The 17,182-nt window shown below is 43.8% G+C and overlaps 1 protein-coding gene across 3 annotated transcripts in view; it reads left to right on the top strand.

Annotated features, from left to right (window-relative positions):
• ZCCHC2 (zinc finger CCHC-type containing 2) overlaps positions 1 to 16,199 on the top strand; it is a 55,600-nt gene extending 39,401 nt beyond the window's left edge. For all 3 annotated transcript variants that reach the window (XM_066353641.1, XM_066353640.1, XM_066353639.1), the window contains 6 exons: positions 128 to 263; positions 1,352 to 1,416; positions 1,798 to 1,892; positions 7,309 to 7,437; positions 11,783 to 13,219; positions 14,144 to 16,199. In XM_066353641.1, coding sequence (XP_066209738.1) covers positions 128 to 263; positions 1,352 to 1,416; positions 1,798 to 1,892; positions 7,309 to 7,437; positions 11,783 to 13,219; positions 14,144 to 14,211 — 1,930 coding nt within the window. In that variant the 3' untranslated portion in view covers positions 14,212 to 16,199. The remainder of the gene's footprint in view (positions 1 to 127; positions 264 to 1,351; positions 1,417 to 1,797; positions 1,893 to 7,308; positions 7,438 to 11,782; positions 13,220 to 14,143) is intronic.
• Positions 16,200 to 17,182: the final 983 nt, after the last annotated feature.

Raw genomic sequence — 17,182 nt, 5'->3', positions numbered from 1 at the left:
TTAGTGTATTTTATAAAATAATATACTAAGGAAAGGGCCTCTATAGCTTCTGTGTGATACACTGTAGCAGGTTAGAGAGTATCAAGGACGGATTTTCACACTTGTGCACGAACCTTCCTCTTGGTAGCACTATTGGTACAAGTTGTTCTCCGCTGGATGGACTATCCCTGCAGTACTCTCAGCAGAATGGCATTGTGGACTGGAGGGTCCAGAGCTGCACTGCCGTCCAGCACCCGGAGCACTGTGTGGCCTTAGCTGACCAGGTATCTGGGCTTTGTTTTGTCCTCATGCTGTATTCTTAAAGCATGGCTACTTGGTAAGGGTCGAGTTCTGCAAGCATCGTTACATCAGATAGTATATCTGGTAAGAAGAATTGAAGGAATGTTTTAAGTGTTTGACTTTAAATGTAATTGGTTTATATAATCTAAGCTCTTCTGACACCTGGGAAAGTGTATTTAGATTACTTTAATTACTCCAAAAATTAATACATTTTAATATGATGCCTAAAATGTTCATTCTAACTAGGGATACATTAAACTGTTAAACCAATTTTTTGTTTTGTTTTTGAAATAATTATTTTCAGTTCTGTTACTGTGGTGCTACTGCTGATGTGGACTTTGAAACTGACCTTCCCGCCTGAGTAGTTGGGCCAGTTTGCTGGCCCTCCCGAGTGTGATTAGGAAGTACTGCTTTAGTTGGAGTCGGTGTGATCAGAAAGCACCGTGGACTCGAGTGTGTTTAGGCAGTGGGGCCCACCGACACGAGGGGGCGTGGTGACCGCTCCTGTGGAGACAACCACTGTCTCTAGAAAATAAACTTGTTTACCTGATCTTTATTTCGGGACAACACTCAGATCCAACTGTTAACCGTGACTCCACTGCGCTTTTATAAACCACAGCATTAAAGCATCTTTGGAGCAGTTGTGTTATCTTAGCCATACTTAGGGCCTGTTCCCAGAGTTCGTGTGTGCACATCTCCAGCCTCCCCATCAGTGCCTAGGCACCTTTCGTTCTCAGAATTGACAAACTCAGGTTACAGTTTTACCAGCCTGAACGTTTAAGAAAATACGAGGAAATGTAGAGCAAATACCAGTTACTTGGCCGTGTTTTATTTGTGGCCAGAAAAAACAGAATACTAAATAGATATTTTCTCATGATTTAATTACATTAAGCATTTGTCAGGGAATATAAACATTTTAGTGGTTCAGGTAGGTAACTCCTAAAAATAGGTTGAAAATCAAAATATTTTAAACTATAGAACAGGGAATGTATTGATGTTGATGTCAGGATAAGAGGACACCTAGAGGAGTGAGGGCCAGCTTTAGTCTGATTTCTTTTATTCTTTCCACCAGCATTCAACTGAAAAACGGAGCTTATCTTCAATAAATAAGAAGAAAGGAAAGCTACACATTGACAAGTAGGTTCAATTTATGTCCCCAGTAATAGAAATTGGTAAGAAAGGGCACCATACAGCATTTGATTATGGGCATGTTTAGTTTATGTAGAATACGTAGTATTTTTCCATTTCTTTATATTTTTACTTTGGGGCTTTATTTTTCAGTTCAAAATAATCAACATACGTAAGCGATAAAAATAAAGCCATTGTCAAATGTTATATTCTGTTTGGAGTGGCAAAACTCCCAGCACTGTACACGAAATCGTGCTTTTAGATTATACATTACTAACAATACTTTTTAATAACATTTTTTGAGGGGAATTTTAGTAATAGTACAGTACTTACTGTTTTCTCTTCACAGCCTTATGAAAAATGTTGGTAACTTGTATACTCTTGGTTTAGGGAGAAAATTAAGAAAACCGACAACAGACTGAATAGTAGAATCAATGGTATTAGACTCTCCGCTCCTCAGCATGCCCAGGGTTGTTCGGCAAAAGGTAAGAATATTTGTTTTTATTTCAAATACCCATCACCTTACATGCGTTTAGTATGATACCTTTTATAGTACGTGGAGGCCGTTACGTCAGATCCTGATGTACTTTGTCCTGCATTGACATGAAGAGCAGCCCCTAAATTGAACAATTCCGAAGTGTATTAACGGGTTAATTTAGGAAACACGGTCCGGCCTCCCTACTCCGCGGGGCGGCGGTCTCACGTGGTCCTCTCCAGCCAGCCTGCTCCAGGGCAGAGTTCCCAGGGCCGGAAGCTCTCTCCCGCCTCCCATTCCTACGTAAACTCAGTTTTTCAGACTTCTGTTGGCTTTTTCACGTCGAATGCTATCCTCTGGAGGTTTCTGGGGCTTTCTGGCATGCACACCTTCAGGTTCTTGTCCTGGGTTGGTTTGGTTTCCGTTTACCCACCATTATTTTAAGGTCCCTTTACTTTTAGGTGAAATGATTTTTTTGTGTCCATTTGACTGAGACATGGCTCTTCTGTGGGTTCATTGATAACCTTTCTGTGTTGTGTTGACCTTTCCTGTTAATAGTAAATGTAAAAACAACACAAGCCCACAGACCTCTAGGAGAAGGTTTTGTTCACTTATGTGTACACAACACATTTGTTGACTGGACTGGTCCCACAAATGAGGATTCACAATTTTAGGTTTCATTCAGATGTCACTAAAGTTGTGATGCAACGTAAATATCCAGAATATTTTTTAATGGAGTGTTTTGTTTTTTTTAAACAAGGTTTAGAGTATTGAATATTGATAAAGGAAGTGTGGTTCATTTTGACTGAAATCATCAAGCCAACTCACTGAAGGAATTCACTGGGCCGTCTTTGGGGGGAAATGACCTGGGGAAAGTAGCCATGTAGTTCACGAGGGTGCTGTGACCCAGGTGTGGCCTCCGGGGACGGCGGTTAGAGGGAGAGGCGCCACAAACACAGACGGAAGGTGTCTGCCGTGGATGACAGGAGCGGCTGCTGCGGGTCTCCCTCTGGTCCTGTCCTTCAAGTTCATTTCCCACATTGCCACCACACTGTCTTCTAAAGCACACACCAAGTAAATGAGGTCAAATACCAGGGTGGGCAAAGGAGGTTTGCTTACAGTTGCTTGTATGAAAATAGCGGAATAAACTGTTCCGCATATGCTCAGCGCTGTAGACCTACTTTTGCCCACCCCTGCCTAGCCCGCCCTCACTGATCCCTCTGTCCCCATCTCTCAAATAATTTGGGAACTTCTGTCACCAAAGAGGTTTATAACACGTCTTTCCCTTCTAGCTTCATTTTTTTAGAGGGGAAATGTGTGGACTTGGATCTGACAGATGTGGAGTCGATCCCTGTGCTTCTCCGGTTTCTTAGACGTGGAGCGTCTCCAAAGCCTAGGTTTTCTCACTTGGAGCGCGGGAGCAATGCCTCCCTCGCCAGGTTGTACAGATTGAATGTGCCAGACAGCTGCCAGGAGCCTTGAGCGGGTACTGAGCGCGTAGGTAGGCAGTGATTTAGTTCTTTTATTCTAAATGAGAAGAAAACATATTCTTTAAGAACTGTTCAGTAATAACTCAAGCTCCAATTTCTCTATTTTCAAATATACGGCTCACAAAACTAGGGGATATTTCAAAATGAATATGAAGCTATAAAGTATCCCCTAGTTTTTGTGAGCAGTGTACTATGAAAGTAGAACCTCAGGATGTTTAAGATAATAAACATTGTATTTTATCTTGTATAAATCACTGGTTCATATATTTACATTTATAGATTATGATTATAAGTGAAATGTACATTGTATATCCTGTGTCATTCATGTCAAATGTACGTCAAATGTTTGCTGAGGCCAAGTTACAAAGACCCCTGTTTATTAATTTCTTGTTAAAATGACCTTTAGCATTCAGTGAATTGAGGATATAAGATTTGTTTTTTATGGCACAATCACACATAGAAACTGTAGATATTATGTATATTGAAACTGAAAATATTGGTTTCTGATTCGTATGTTCGAATCTTTAACAGTCTAGTTTAAGATAAGTATTTTTTAAATTAAACATTTTTAAATAATTTTTTTAAATTTATTGATTTTAAAGAGAGAGAGAGTGAGAAGGTTGGGAGAGAGAAACATCGATGTGTTGTTCCACTTATTTATACAAGTTCCTTGGTTGATTCTTGGGTGTGTGCTGACCCTGCAATTGACCCACAACCTTGGCATACAGGAGTGACGCTCTCATCAACCAAGCTGCCCAGCCAGGGCTTAATTTAAAATTTTAACAACTTTCTTTTGGGGGGGGGTGGTATTTTTCTGAAGTTAGAAGCAGGAAAGGCAGAAAGACTTCCTCATGTGCCCTACCGGGATCCACCTGACATGCCCACCAGGGAGTGATGCTCTGCTCATCTAGGGTTTTGCTCCATCACAGCCGGAGCCATTCTAGTGCCTGAGGTGGAGGCCATGGAGCCATCCTCAGTGCCTGGGCCAACTCTGCTCCAATGGAACCTTGGCTGTGGGAGGGGAAGAGAGAGATAGAGAGGAGAGGGGGAGGGGTAGAGAAGCAGATGGGCACTTCTCCTGTGTGCCCTGGCCGGGAATCGAACCTGTGACTTCTACATGCCGGGCCAATGCTCTATTGCTGAGCCAACCAGCCAGTGCCTAAAAACTTAACTTCTATTTTGAGTAAATAATCTGTTCATGTAGTTCAAAATTCTGCTGGTACAAAAAGGAATAAGAGAACCCCGCACCGTCTCCCTCCCTGTTGCTGTCCCTCCCCCAAGCTGTCAGTGCTGTTCATCATCTGTATTCTCTACAGTGTTTCCTTAAAAACCTCAAGCCACAGCCCCTGTGCTGAGCGGCTTGATGTGGTGCTCTGTCTGCACTGCCAGAACTCGGTTCCCACGCATCACCCCGGCCTCTTTCCCCCGCTCACATGTGCTGAATGTGGCACCAAAAAGTTTAGGGGGAAGTGTTTCAAGTGGTTGACCTCTCAATTTCTTTTAAAAAATTTTAATGATTTAAAGGTTCTCTGCCTTTTTTATTTTTATTTTTTTGTGACAGAGTCAGACGGAGACAGATAGGGACAGACAGAAAGGAAGAGAGATGAGAAGCATCGATTCTTTGTTGCAGCGCTTTAGTTGTTCATGGATTGCTTTCTCATTGACTTGGGGGGGGGAGCTACAGCAGACGGAGTGACCCCTTGCTCGAGCCAGTGACCTTGGGTTCAAGCTGGTGAGCCTTGCTCAAACCAGATGAGCCTGTGGTCAAGCTGGCGACCTCAGGGTCTCAAACCTGGGTCTTCTGCTCCCAGTCCTACGCTGTATCCACTGCGCCACCGCCTGGTCAGGCTTTCCGACTTTTCTTTAATTGTGGTTCTGATGTTCCTAAACAGTGAAGTTTAGTGTCTGTTTGTTTGTAAGTACTAATAACCAGGACTTTTATTGTTAGATTGGTGGCTAATGTAAGCTTTTGCTTTTTTTGTCTTCTTGCATGATCTTTTCTCCTGTGAGACATGAGAACAAATAAACAAGTTTGTATCTCTCTTGAGGAGGGCAGTTTGTGGAGTATCTTTGGCACATCCTCACCTTCACTCCTTCTGACTCTAGAGTACTGCGTAATTTCTCATAAAAATTCCCAAGACTACACAGTTCCGAAGCACCTTCTGGATGATCAAAGAGAGAAAATTATGTTTAGTATACATTTCGATTTATGTATTTAGTTCTTCAAAAACTGCAAATTAGTGTATGATAATTTGGTGACTCAAATGTTTAGTAGCTGTATAATTTAAAGAAAATAAGTTTTAAATTGTGTCATTTTGAGGAATAGCTCCTTTTTAAAAAAAAACCATATTCTGTAACTTACTGTATTTCCTCATGTATAAGACTCTCCCATGTATAAGACTCACCTTAAGTTGGGGACCTGAAATTTGAAAGAAAACAAGTGTGAAAAAGTGGGAAATGCAAGTAAAAACATCTACAACCACTATAAGACACACCCAGTTTTTAGACCCCAGATTTTTCAGAAAAGGGTGTGTCTTATAGCTCCCAAAAGGGAGATAACAGCCCTCTTTCGGAAGTTTCATTGTGTTAGGGAGCAAACTCCCCTCACCTGTCCCCACCGATCCCCTTTCATCCTGCCATTTCTGGTTTGAGACTGTCATATTGAGTCTGTGATTCTCATCTTTAGCTTGCTCCTTTTGTTCTGTGCTGGTTGAAATATTTATGTGCAGAATCTCCGTATGTGCCCCAGTTTCATAGGTTTCGTTTTCATTAGTCCAGTTCAATGCCGGGGTTTGGCCACAACGGCACCTTGGATTGTCTCCAGACAGCCATTGGTGTTGACGGGCTTCCCTGGGTCACACTGTGACTGCTGAGTGAGTTCAAAGCCTATTACTGAGTGTAAGTATGCTGCAGATCCCTTTTATGTAAAAGTGTTACTTGCCCAAGTAACTCCTCTAATTCCTCTGCCACTTACAGCCTCATGAGATTGGTGCAGTTTCCCTTTGGTGGTTTGACATTTTTTTACTCAGAAGGAAATAGCACTTGAGTGGCTGGGCAAGGCTACATCATCTTTAACGATCTTAATACAGTTACAAATTTACTGCCTTCAGAAGACACAGATCAGTCAGCTACCTGGGTCAGCACAACCACATCTTTTCTGGAACTCCTGTTTTGGCCAAGTGACTAATAGTTCTACCAAGTTGCCATAGAAACAGTTCACTCATCTGTAGTTCCCTAGATCCCTCTGGAATCCCTTTCAGGGGGATTTATACACTAAGCAAGGTGAATGCTTGCGGCAAGGTAGAAACATGGTCGCTACTGGATTTATAGACATGAACAGGACAGCGCCCTAAGAGCCGGTGTAGGCGTGTCCAGCACCAGGTATACCAGCAGTCTCCCCTCTGGGCTCAAAACAGATGTAGCTAATTGCTCATGACCGGTTTTGTGCTCCACCCCAACCTTGCCTCTGTCACCTTGGCTTCAGGCAGAACCCCAAGAGCTACTCAGTCTACTAGATAGGATTTTACTCCTTTTTTGAATACTCGGGCATAGTCATTTTAACTGAATAGGCGTTTTTGCAGTCTGTTCCATTCTTGAGGTCTTCTAAAGAAGGATGAATGTCTAGTAAGTTCTGAGAAGTTAAAATATCTAGATTTTTGAAAGTGGCCCAACATGCCGTTATTGGACAGACCTACGAAGACCCTTACATCTGAATCTTTTAAAGTCAGTAAGATTGCCTTTTTCCTATGCCTTTGTTATTTTAAGAATGCATTTATAAATTATTTTCCATTAAAATGGTGATTTAATAATGAATTTTTTACCTAGGTCAGAGACCAGCTTCTTAGGTAGTTGTAGGAAAGCTGGGGGAAAAAATTAACAGGTGTAACTAATTTTTTAACTCCTTAACATGATTTTCCAAAATGGAATTATTTCTAGATGTGACCCTGGACGTTGGATCCGGCCAGGACACGCGCGGAGAAACGTCCTCAGAGAGTTACAGCTCTCCCCCTAGCCCACGGCAGGATGGAAGAGAGAGCTTTGAAAGCGAAGAAGAAAAAGACAGAGGTTTGCTCTTTGGAGGAAATGTGGGGGTAGTGGAGGGAAATACGTCCTGTCTCTTAAAGTCAGTCAAGCATAAGTGATTTTACATTCTCATAAATGTTATTTCTGATCTTGAATTCAGTTGCTGTTAGAGTGTGTGGACTGTTCACTTAGCAGGTCCTGGCCAGTGTTGATTAAAATAAAAACAAACCATTTCACCACATATGAAATTAAACAGAAGTTGTTAATAAAATATAGAATTAGTGTAGAAAGATTGAAATTTTATTTAAATGCTCATATATTTATAAGTTTCATGTCTTCTGGACGAATTGACCCTTTTATTATTACAAGTTTTATCCTTTTGTCTCTCGTAACAGTTTTTCTCTTAATTTTTATCTGGTAGTAATAGTCACTGTAGCTCTCTCTTGGGTATTGTTAGCAGGGTACCTCTTTTTTTGTTGTTTTACTTTAAACAATCTATTTGTGTCTTTGAATCTGAAGTGTGTCTTTTATGACAGCATATTGTATTGTTGGGTTATGGGTTTTTTGTTTGTTTGTTTTTTAACCATCCTGCCCATCTCTCATTTAATTGGAGTGTTTAATCTATTTAAATTTACCATAATTATTGATAAGATAGGCTTTACATCTGCCATTTTGGTATTTGCTTTTTGCATGTATTATAGCTTCAATTCCTCCTTAAACCGGAGTTGGCCAGAAGTGCGAGTTTAGGACCCAGGTCTCTTCTGGGCATGCATGTGGCCCTACCTGTGAGTGTGGCTTTCTAGAAAGCATTTCAGAACTCCCTGTTTTTCCTCTTAAGTTTTTTGGTCAGCCTTTTGTTAGCCCTAACTTGTCACTCCTTCTCAGGCAGCTACATTATTAAACAGTTGCCCGATTTGATTGTAACAGATACAGTGTGGGTAAAGGGCTGTTAACCTAGAGTGAATTTAAGCTGCCAGTCAGTCAAATAGTGGCAGCTCTTTGGGGATAACTTTTATTTATTTATTTATTATTATTTATTTTTTTTTGTATTTTTCTGAAGCTGGAAACGGGGAGAGACAGTCAGACAGACTCCCGCATGCGCCCGACCGGGATCCACCCGGCACGCCCACCAGGGAGCGATGCTCTGCCCACCAGGGGGCAATGCTCTACCCCTGGGGGGGGGGGTCGCTCTGCCGCGACCAGAGCCACTCTAGTGCCTGGGGCAGAGGCCAAGGAGCCATCCCCAGCGCCCGGGCCATCTTTGCTCCAATGGAGCCTTGGCTGCAGGAGGGGAAGAGAGAGACAGAGAGGAAGGAGGGGGTGGGGGTGGAGAAGCAAATGGGCGCTTCTCCTATGTGCCCTGGCCGGGAATCGAACCTGGGTCCCCCGCACGCCAGGCCAACGCTCTACTGCTGAGCCAACCGGCCAGGGCATGGGGATAACTTTTAGAGAGCTCCAAATCCACGCTGCGTCTGGTGGCTGCTAGGGCTGCTGGTTCTCATTACTACGGTGGTTGCAAGACGTTAGTTTACAAGGCTGCTTAAGAGCTGGAGAAAGTGAGAATTAGGCAAGATAAAGTGATTGCGACCATATTTCTTGAATAAACACTCCTCAGAGTGCTTCAAGTCTTTGATTAATTTCAAGGGCCCTGAAAAATTTGATTTTGACAGTTTTTGCTAGGATTGTTAACTTTTAAAAAGTGGAGTATCAGAAGTCCGTATCCTGCTATTCCAGAAGTGAGATCTCAAAAGTGTGTAAGTCGGATGAGGATGTTAGTTTTTGTACATGAACACATCTGATTGGCAACATCTTGGTTATAATGTTTCTTATGCTGGTGGGCAGTATTAAGTGATTTCTCTTTGGTCACCTGAAGATCTATAGAGATCCTTAGACCTCAGCATTTCAGCCAGATGTGGCTTCTTTGTGGGCAGTCCGCAGCTCTCTGAGACTCTAGCTTCTGCGTTACGTACAGGTCACATCTTAGGAACAGTGGGAATCACCCTGCTGTGTCACATACGGTTCAAGTGATTCTTCACTTTTGCAATTATTTCTGAGTTGTACGAAATGTCGCCTGCATTGACTCTATCCCCAGTTCTTTCTACCAGTCTGCGGGATGCCACACTTCTAATCTGCAGAGTCCATCTGAACACTCGGGTCTCTACTGTGTCCCTTTCCTGCCATCAGCAGGGTGAGCTGGTGGGCCTGAGTGGCAACACTTCTCTTCTCCAGACAGGCTCAGAGATTAGTGCTCGAGTGAGCCTTCTCTAAATGGAGACTCATGTGGGACCCTTTAAAACCAGCAAGGGGTAAAAACCCACGCTGATAAAAAGTGGATTTTGAGTGCATGGAAAGGTTGCTTTGAAAAGCATGTGGCTTTGTTGTTAATTGTTCTAATTGGTCATGATGGGGTATTATTTTGAGACTTGATACTTTTCAAAGTCAACACACACAAAAGGACGAGACCTGTCTCTAAATAGCTAGAGGAGCCGTTGTTATGCCCAGAAAACTGTCTGAGACCATTTAAAACTAGGGTGGCATCTGGTGTGACTTTAGATTGAGGCGCTGTCCCTCTGGGGAACGGGCTCACGCCTTTCCCCTCCCCCTCACCACCCCCAGGTATGGCTTTACCTTTGCTTCTCTCTCCTAAGGGCTAGGGGTCCTCCTCGGGCCTCTGTAACTTGTTTCCTGAGCTGGCTCACTTCGCCCACCTCTGTCCCTTTCTAAATGACTTTCTCTTACAATTTGGGGGTGGGGGGGATTTAAGCAAAGCCCAGTTCATATAGAACTTTAATCAACCATATGAAAAATGTTACAGCTCTTTTTGGACTTAAATGTTTACCTTGAACTCTACTCATAATGGTGGTGCAGGGATAGATATAATGCCTTAGATAAATTATTAACTTTTGGATGCTTTTTGTTTTGTAAACTTTAGCAGTAAACACCTCAGGTATTGAGGGGGGTTTATTAGAACCGTTGACTTGTAAATTGAATCTCTTCCCCCAGTGTAAATTATAATAGTTGAATTAATATACTGTTGATGTTTTATCACTGAGTGGGTTCTCATTAACCTTTCTCTAGGAAGACTTGTATTTGTTTTTCTGTTAATATTAAAAAAACCCTTAGTTATTACCTTAATAAAGACTTAAGTATATACTGCAGTCCTCATAAATATAAGAGATGTTCAGATAGGCACTATAGTGAATTGCATGATCTCTGTATATATTACTGTAGTATCTGGATTTGTGATATTTAAACATTGTGACTTAGATTTCATTTTTTGCCTCCTTTATACCAAAAGCTAAGAAGCCCAGGGGAAGTCTGGGTTGAAGTCACTTGTGCACACAAGCATAAGGGTGACGCAGCGAAACAGACAGTATAATTTTGTATCTGTTGCCCCCTCCTCCCTCTGCTGGACAGAGGCTGTGCTCTGAGTCGGCCCTGCTTCCTCGTTTTCTAGCTCGCTTGACTTATGGCTGTAGTAGAAGCTTTATACCCCCCCCCACACACACACACACACACTGCAACATTTAAAAGGATATTTATTCCATTCTGGAAAAAACTCTCTTCCATTTCCTACCTCTAGATATTTGAGTCAAATATGGTCTTAATTGAGCTCCTTTAAATTGTATCCTTTTTGTGGGACAAATAGGAAGACCTTGGGTTTGGTTCTGCTGAGTATAAATCAAGTGCATTGCCTACAGTTGGTTAAAGTTAAAAATACTTAGTCCTTTTCCCAGTAATAATGTGCTATTAAATAAATCTCTGTTTTATACTGTGCTTCATTCAGTCGCCAATCAACCTTTTGTTCTCTCTCCATCGGTTGTTATTTAATTAAAGACTATTTTTTAGAGCAGTTTCAGGTTTACAATGAAATTGAGAGGAAAAGACAGATTTCCCATATACCTCTGCTTCTCCCACATGTGTGACCTCCCCATTGTCACGTGACTCACTAGAGTGGTACATGTTTTTGTTTTTTTTAAACAAAGGATGAACCGACATTGATATCTTGTTATCGCCTAAAGTCCATAGTTCACCTGAGGGTTGACACTCTCGGTGGCATGCTTTCGGGGCCTTTGGACAAGTGCGGAAGGACGGGGTCTACCATTGTATCACTGCACAGTTTCCGCCTGTGCCCTCCTAGCCGTCTCCCCCCATCTTCTACCCTGGCAGCCACGGGTCTTTGTATTGTCTCCAGAGTTTCACCTTTTCCAGAATATCTGTATTTTTAAAGTAAAATCTAAAGCCCAAACTTGAAGGACACCAGTTTGGCAGTTAGGGAGTGAGGGGGATACATTTACTCCTGTTCCAGACTTCAGAGTTCATTTTAGAGACACTGAGATGAGGTGAGAGCGCCTGTGTTCACACCTATGTGTATTGTTTCCCTTAGACACAGACAGCAACTCTGAAGATTCCGGGAATCCATCAGCAACCAGGTTTACAAGTTACGGTTCTGTCGGCCAGACTGTCTCTGTCAAGCCACCTGTAGAAATAGCTTCGTTAGGGAACAACGGAGGCCTCTTAGAAGACCCCTTAGACTCGCCCAAGTATCAGCACATTTCTTTCATGCCAACTTTACACTGTGTCATGCACAACGGTGCCCAGAAGTCTGAAGGTGTCGTCCCTCCCCCCAAATCTGCGGAGGGCAAAGCCATAGGCATGCTTGTTCCGGGCCCGGTGGCTCTTTCTGCAATAAGGGAGGCCACCAGCGCGGCCCCCGTTGGGATCCTGGGGCCTGCGGCTTCTCCCGGAGAACCAGAAAAGCACCTGGAGCTGCTGGCTGCCCCTTTACCTCTTCCGTCCACCTTCCTCCCTCAGAGCAGCGCCCCCGCTTTGCACCTGACCATCCAGAGGCTGAAGCTGCCGCCTCCGCAGCCAACGCCGCAGGGGTCCGAGGGTTGCGTGCCCAGTGGCCCGGGCCTGGGAGCGCCTGGCGCCGCCTTTGTCCCCGTCCACAGCGCCGCTGTGTTCCCAGGGCCTCCCGCCGCTGCTACCGCGGACCCCGCCCCCAAGCCCGCGGCCCAGGTGGTAGGACTAAATCAAATGGTGCCTCCGGTGGAGGGCAACGCCTGCACGGCCCCTCCGCCCACCAACGTGAAGGTTGTCCTTTCCTCGCAGCCGCCAGCACCCTATGCGCTTCCAGCTGGCGTGCTGCCCAGCCCGAGCTCTGGCACGCTGGGTGCTGCGGCCCCACCCGCCCCGTCGGGGGCCGGCCTGAGCCCCGCCTCTCCGGCCGCGGTCCCCACCCACAGCCCCGGGCCCGCACCCAGCCCAAGCCCCGCGCTGACACACAGCACGGCGCAGAGCGACAGCGCCGCGTCCTACATCAGCGCGGTGGGCAGCCCCAGCGCCGGCGGGACCGTGCTGCCGCCCCCGCAGGTGGGCGCGGGGCCTTGCGGCTCTTGCGGGCGAAGGTGCAGCTGTGGGACCAACGGAAACCTCCAGCTCAACAGTTACTATTATCCTAGCCCAATGCCCGGGCCCGTGTACCGGGTCCCGCTCTTCCCTCTGCCGTCCATCTGCAACGGCAGCTACCTCAACCAAGCGCATCAGAGCAATGGAAACCAACTTCCTTTCTTTCTGCCTCCGACGCCGTATGCAAACGGACTGGTCCACGACCCGGTCATGGGGAGCCAAGCCAGCTATGGCCTACAGCAGGTGGCAGGATTTGGGAGATACTACCCCGTCTATGCGGCACCCAGTGTAGTTGCCAACTCGAGCAGTTCAGGGCCCAAGAAGAATGGGAGTGTTTCATGTTACAACTGTGGTGTAAGCGGACACTTTGCACAGGAGTGTAAGCAGTCGTCCATGGAGGCCAGTCAACAAGGTAATCATGAGAGCTCCCAGAGGACTTGCTTTTAGTGTGCCGGGGTCTCCCCAGCTGGGGGTCACGGGCAGTCTGGTGTAGCAGAAGGTCGTTGTGTGCTTGTTTACGAATGTGGTGCTTTAAGTGACGAGTCACCAAGTGCAGACAGCAGAGCCTGGGGCAGACCGGGGTCACACAGCACCAGGAAGTTCAGAGTTCAGCTTCTAAGTAAGAGAAACCATAAAGGCACTTTTTAAGGAGTATAATGGGAATTTGCATTCTAGAATGTCAAATCTCTGGTTTGCAGCACTTTTTTTAAAAAAAAAGCTACAATTGTCTTTCATAAAGCAAGCAAAATTTTTAAATATTGAGGAACTAGGAAGTAATCTAGTCATCAGACATGTATGATTTTTAGTTGTCATTTAAAATGTCTTATCATAGCTGGCCTCTGTATTCCCACATCCTTCTTCCTGCTCAGCAGATGTTTTAAATAAAATGCTATTGCATTTTAAGGAACAGACTATTTTAAGCACTGGTTTGGGAATAAGGGAAATTGTACTAAGTTGAATATAATTACTACCAAAAAAAAACAAACCTACCACCAAGAAGATTTCTTAAATAAGTATGAGACAAATACCAAATTTCATACACACCTCAAACCATTACCTTTCACTTGCATTTGATTTTTGTCATTTTGCCAAATATTACCCAGAAATAGCCCTGAATTGGGAGTATATACTTAGCATTTTCAAAAGAAGCTGGAGTTTGATAGCTTTAGGTTGAACTTAGAGTGCAAACTTCATGTTACTTTTAAGAAGTCATTTTGGTATCATGGTGGTGCAGACGCTGCCTCCCGACCAGCATGCCCGTTTATACCGTGTCGTGGTTTTGTGATGCGTTGCCTTGGTGAGCAGTGACTTAGCAGTTCTGTCTTTCCCGTTTTAGGCACTTACAGACTGAGATACGCACCTCCCCTCCCCCCTTCTAATGATACGTTGGACTCTGCAGACTGAACCCAGTAGAGCTTGCCTACCTAACACACTGACGTGTGGGGAGTCATGCTGGGTGTGGAGGGGAGGAGAGGAAAGGTATTTTGTTTGTGTTTCTTTGTCTACACGTTTTTGAGATTTCTATGCAGTTGGGGTTTTTGTTTCTCCTGTACTGATGTCCAAAACAAAAAAGGACGCATTGCTTATGAGCCGGTCTCCTGGTTCAACAACGGGCTTACCTGTATGATACATGTAATTTAAACATCCAAACAAACTGTCAAAAGGAAATGAATGTGTGGGGTGTTTTGTTGTTGTTGTTTTTTTACACTGACTACTTGCTGTGTGCAATGTTTACTGACTCTTTAAAACTGTGTATTTGACCTTTTTTTTTTTTTTTTACAACTTTACAACACTGGTGACAGTCGTATGGTTTTGAAGAAAAGATACTTTGCTTCTTCCACAGCATTTCTCATTTTCCCGCTGAGTACACCTGTCTTCCCGCCCCTCCAGCTGCCTCCTGCCAGCTGTAGGGGGTGGCTGATGTGTGGTCCACACTTTTATAAACTGCTCTGCACATAAATTGAGAGTCAATGTTTCACCTTCATCATAAGGGAGAAATCAGATTCCCCAAATAGTTTGTATATACGAAACAAACAGCATCACGTAAAGACATATGCAGCGCTTGTTGTCCAAGTAAAGATTAAAGTGGAAGAAGTGTGAAACCATATGATGCTGAAAATACACAATGTGCGGATGGAAATCTTTTTCTTACCAACGACTTTTTTTACTTCATCCTACTTTTTTAGCCTGTTACTGAGAGACATAAAGTGAACAAACTAGGGTGAGTGGTGTTCTGCGTGATTGTGTCGGTAATGGCTGTCGACAGCCCATTTTACATGTAGTCTACCACATGTCACGCTAAGAGACACAACACCAACTGTTACCGTGTTATGTCATGTTTGAAACCATGTGTGTCATTGTAACCTGAACAGAAGCCCTGCGTTTCTGTGCCAGTCAGGTATGGGTTCCCTAACCTGTCTCTCATGGCAAAGCCCCTTTTGTAACAGTTTACCTGTGCTTGATCATAATGTGAAGGACTGAATTCTGAGTGTAAGATGGTATTAATCATGTCTGTGTCATGTCATTAAGTTTAATGCTGCTGTTAAAAAAGGGGGGGGGTGGGTTTTTTTGTTTTTAAAAGCTGATCTATGTACTAAATTGCTTCCAGGTAATTTTTGATTTCCTAAAGTGCACTGAGGTTATCTGGAAGATCGGGTGTGTGTTTTGGACTTCTGCCCTCACAGCGAGGAGCTCTTACAGCTCTGTCTTCAGCGGGGCAAGGGTTGGGGGCATGTTCCGTTTCTACCCCTCAGGACTGAGCAGAACCGAAGGGTTAGCGTGGTGTGCGGGACCATGCGTGTGCGGCAGGAGGGCGGCAGCATCTGGTCTTGGTTCAAAAGCTGGATAGATTGCTAGACGAGAGGAAAAACTTGAAGAAAAGAGAAGCCTTGGTTAATGCTTCCTAGGTAGCGTTTATATTTATACAGCACCAATGTACATTTTGAAACCGTCTTTCAGGGGTGGGGGCTCTAGGGGGAGGGGTGGGTGTGAAGGAGTAGAAGAAAGCTTTAATTTAAAAAGAATAAAAAAGTTTGAGTAAAGGAAATTATTTTGATTAATTCTATTTTATTTGATCTGGGTATTTTTGGACCACATTATTAAATTAATGGTTAAGGTGTAGCTGAGTTGTTCCAAGTGAGAGTTTTGATAAAGCTGCGTGTGGACCGCGTTGTGAGTCACTTGCCAGTTGTACTTTTATGGAGCTTATTTTATGATTTAAAATACTGTACTGTACATAGGAGGTGTGTTGCCTTCTCCTTATCTGTATGTTTACCATATACTTTGATATTTGAGATGTTATGTACCGGAAAGGCCACTTATATTTCTAGAACAGATTGGATTTTATGCAACCTTTTTTTCCTTGAATTAACAGCAATAAAAAAAAAGAAAAACAGCTTAAGAATTGTGCATTATTACAAGTTTTATAGAAGTGAAAGGTAGGAGCACTTCATACGTCATAATTTTTCCCCCTTTTTAAAGAATCGCCCAGTATTTGCCAGCCACGGGGGCAGTTTAGTGTCCCTGCAAGCAGCCCCACTGTAAAAGGCAAGACTGCTTCTCTGTCTTCTGCACATGCACTAGACCAGTGCTGTCGAGGTGGCTGGACGGAGTCCTTGTCACTCCAGAGCTTTGTCCCCAGTATGGGCCTTTCTCACCAAACGTGTAGAGGACTTGATTTGTTTTCTCAAAGTTTTTAACATGGTTTTGTTTTCCCGGCACCTCTATCCATATGATACTGAGTTGTATCTTTATTTCGTTGGTCATGTTTTCTATAATCCAGCCCCCAGTCAGTATCTACATAATCAATAATTTGTAAGAGATTACAGGGAAATGCTTTCCAAGTACCCGTAGCTCAGTCCTGTCCTCTGGCAGGGACGGATGTCTTGCCCCTCAGGGTTTCCCCAGCGTTCTGTGAAGTCACTCAGGAGGGCTTCTGGTCTCAGGGCACTAAATGAGCATCTAGAGCTGTGGTAGTCAACCTGGTCCCTACCGCCCACTAGTGGGCATTCCAGCTTTCATGGTGGGCAGTAGCAGAGCAACCAAAGTATAAATAAAAAGATAGATTTAACTATAGTAAGTTGTTTTATAAAGATTTATTCTGCCAAACTTAGCGAAAATCCGACATAAAGTACTTGGTAAGTAATTATTATTATATGCTTTAACTTGCTGTAACTCTGCTTTATAAATTTTATAAAGTAAAGTTACTTTCCTAGTTTATAAATCACCATTACTATGGAACCAGTGGGTGGTTAGAAAATTTTACTACTAACAGAGATACAGAAGTGGGTAGTAGGTGTAAAAAGGTTGACTACCCCTGCTCTAGAGCATCTAATGCAGGGGTCTCAAACTCAACTCAGCATGTGGGCCACAGAGC

The sequence above is a fragment of the Saccopteryx leptura genome, chromosome 11 (genome assembly GCF_036850995.1).
Source record: "Saccopteryx leptura isolate mSacLep1 chromosome 11, mSacLep1_pri_phased_curated, whole genome shotgun sequence".
NCBI lineage: Eukaryota > Metazoa > Chordata > Mammalia > Chiroptera > Emballonuridae > Saccopteryx > Saccopteryx leptura.
Note: the sequence above shows the minus strand (reverse complement) of the source record. Positions and strands in the feature narration are given on the sequence as shown.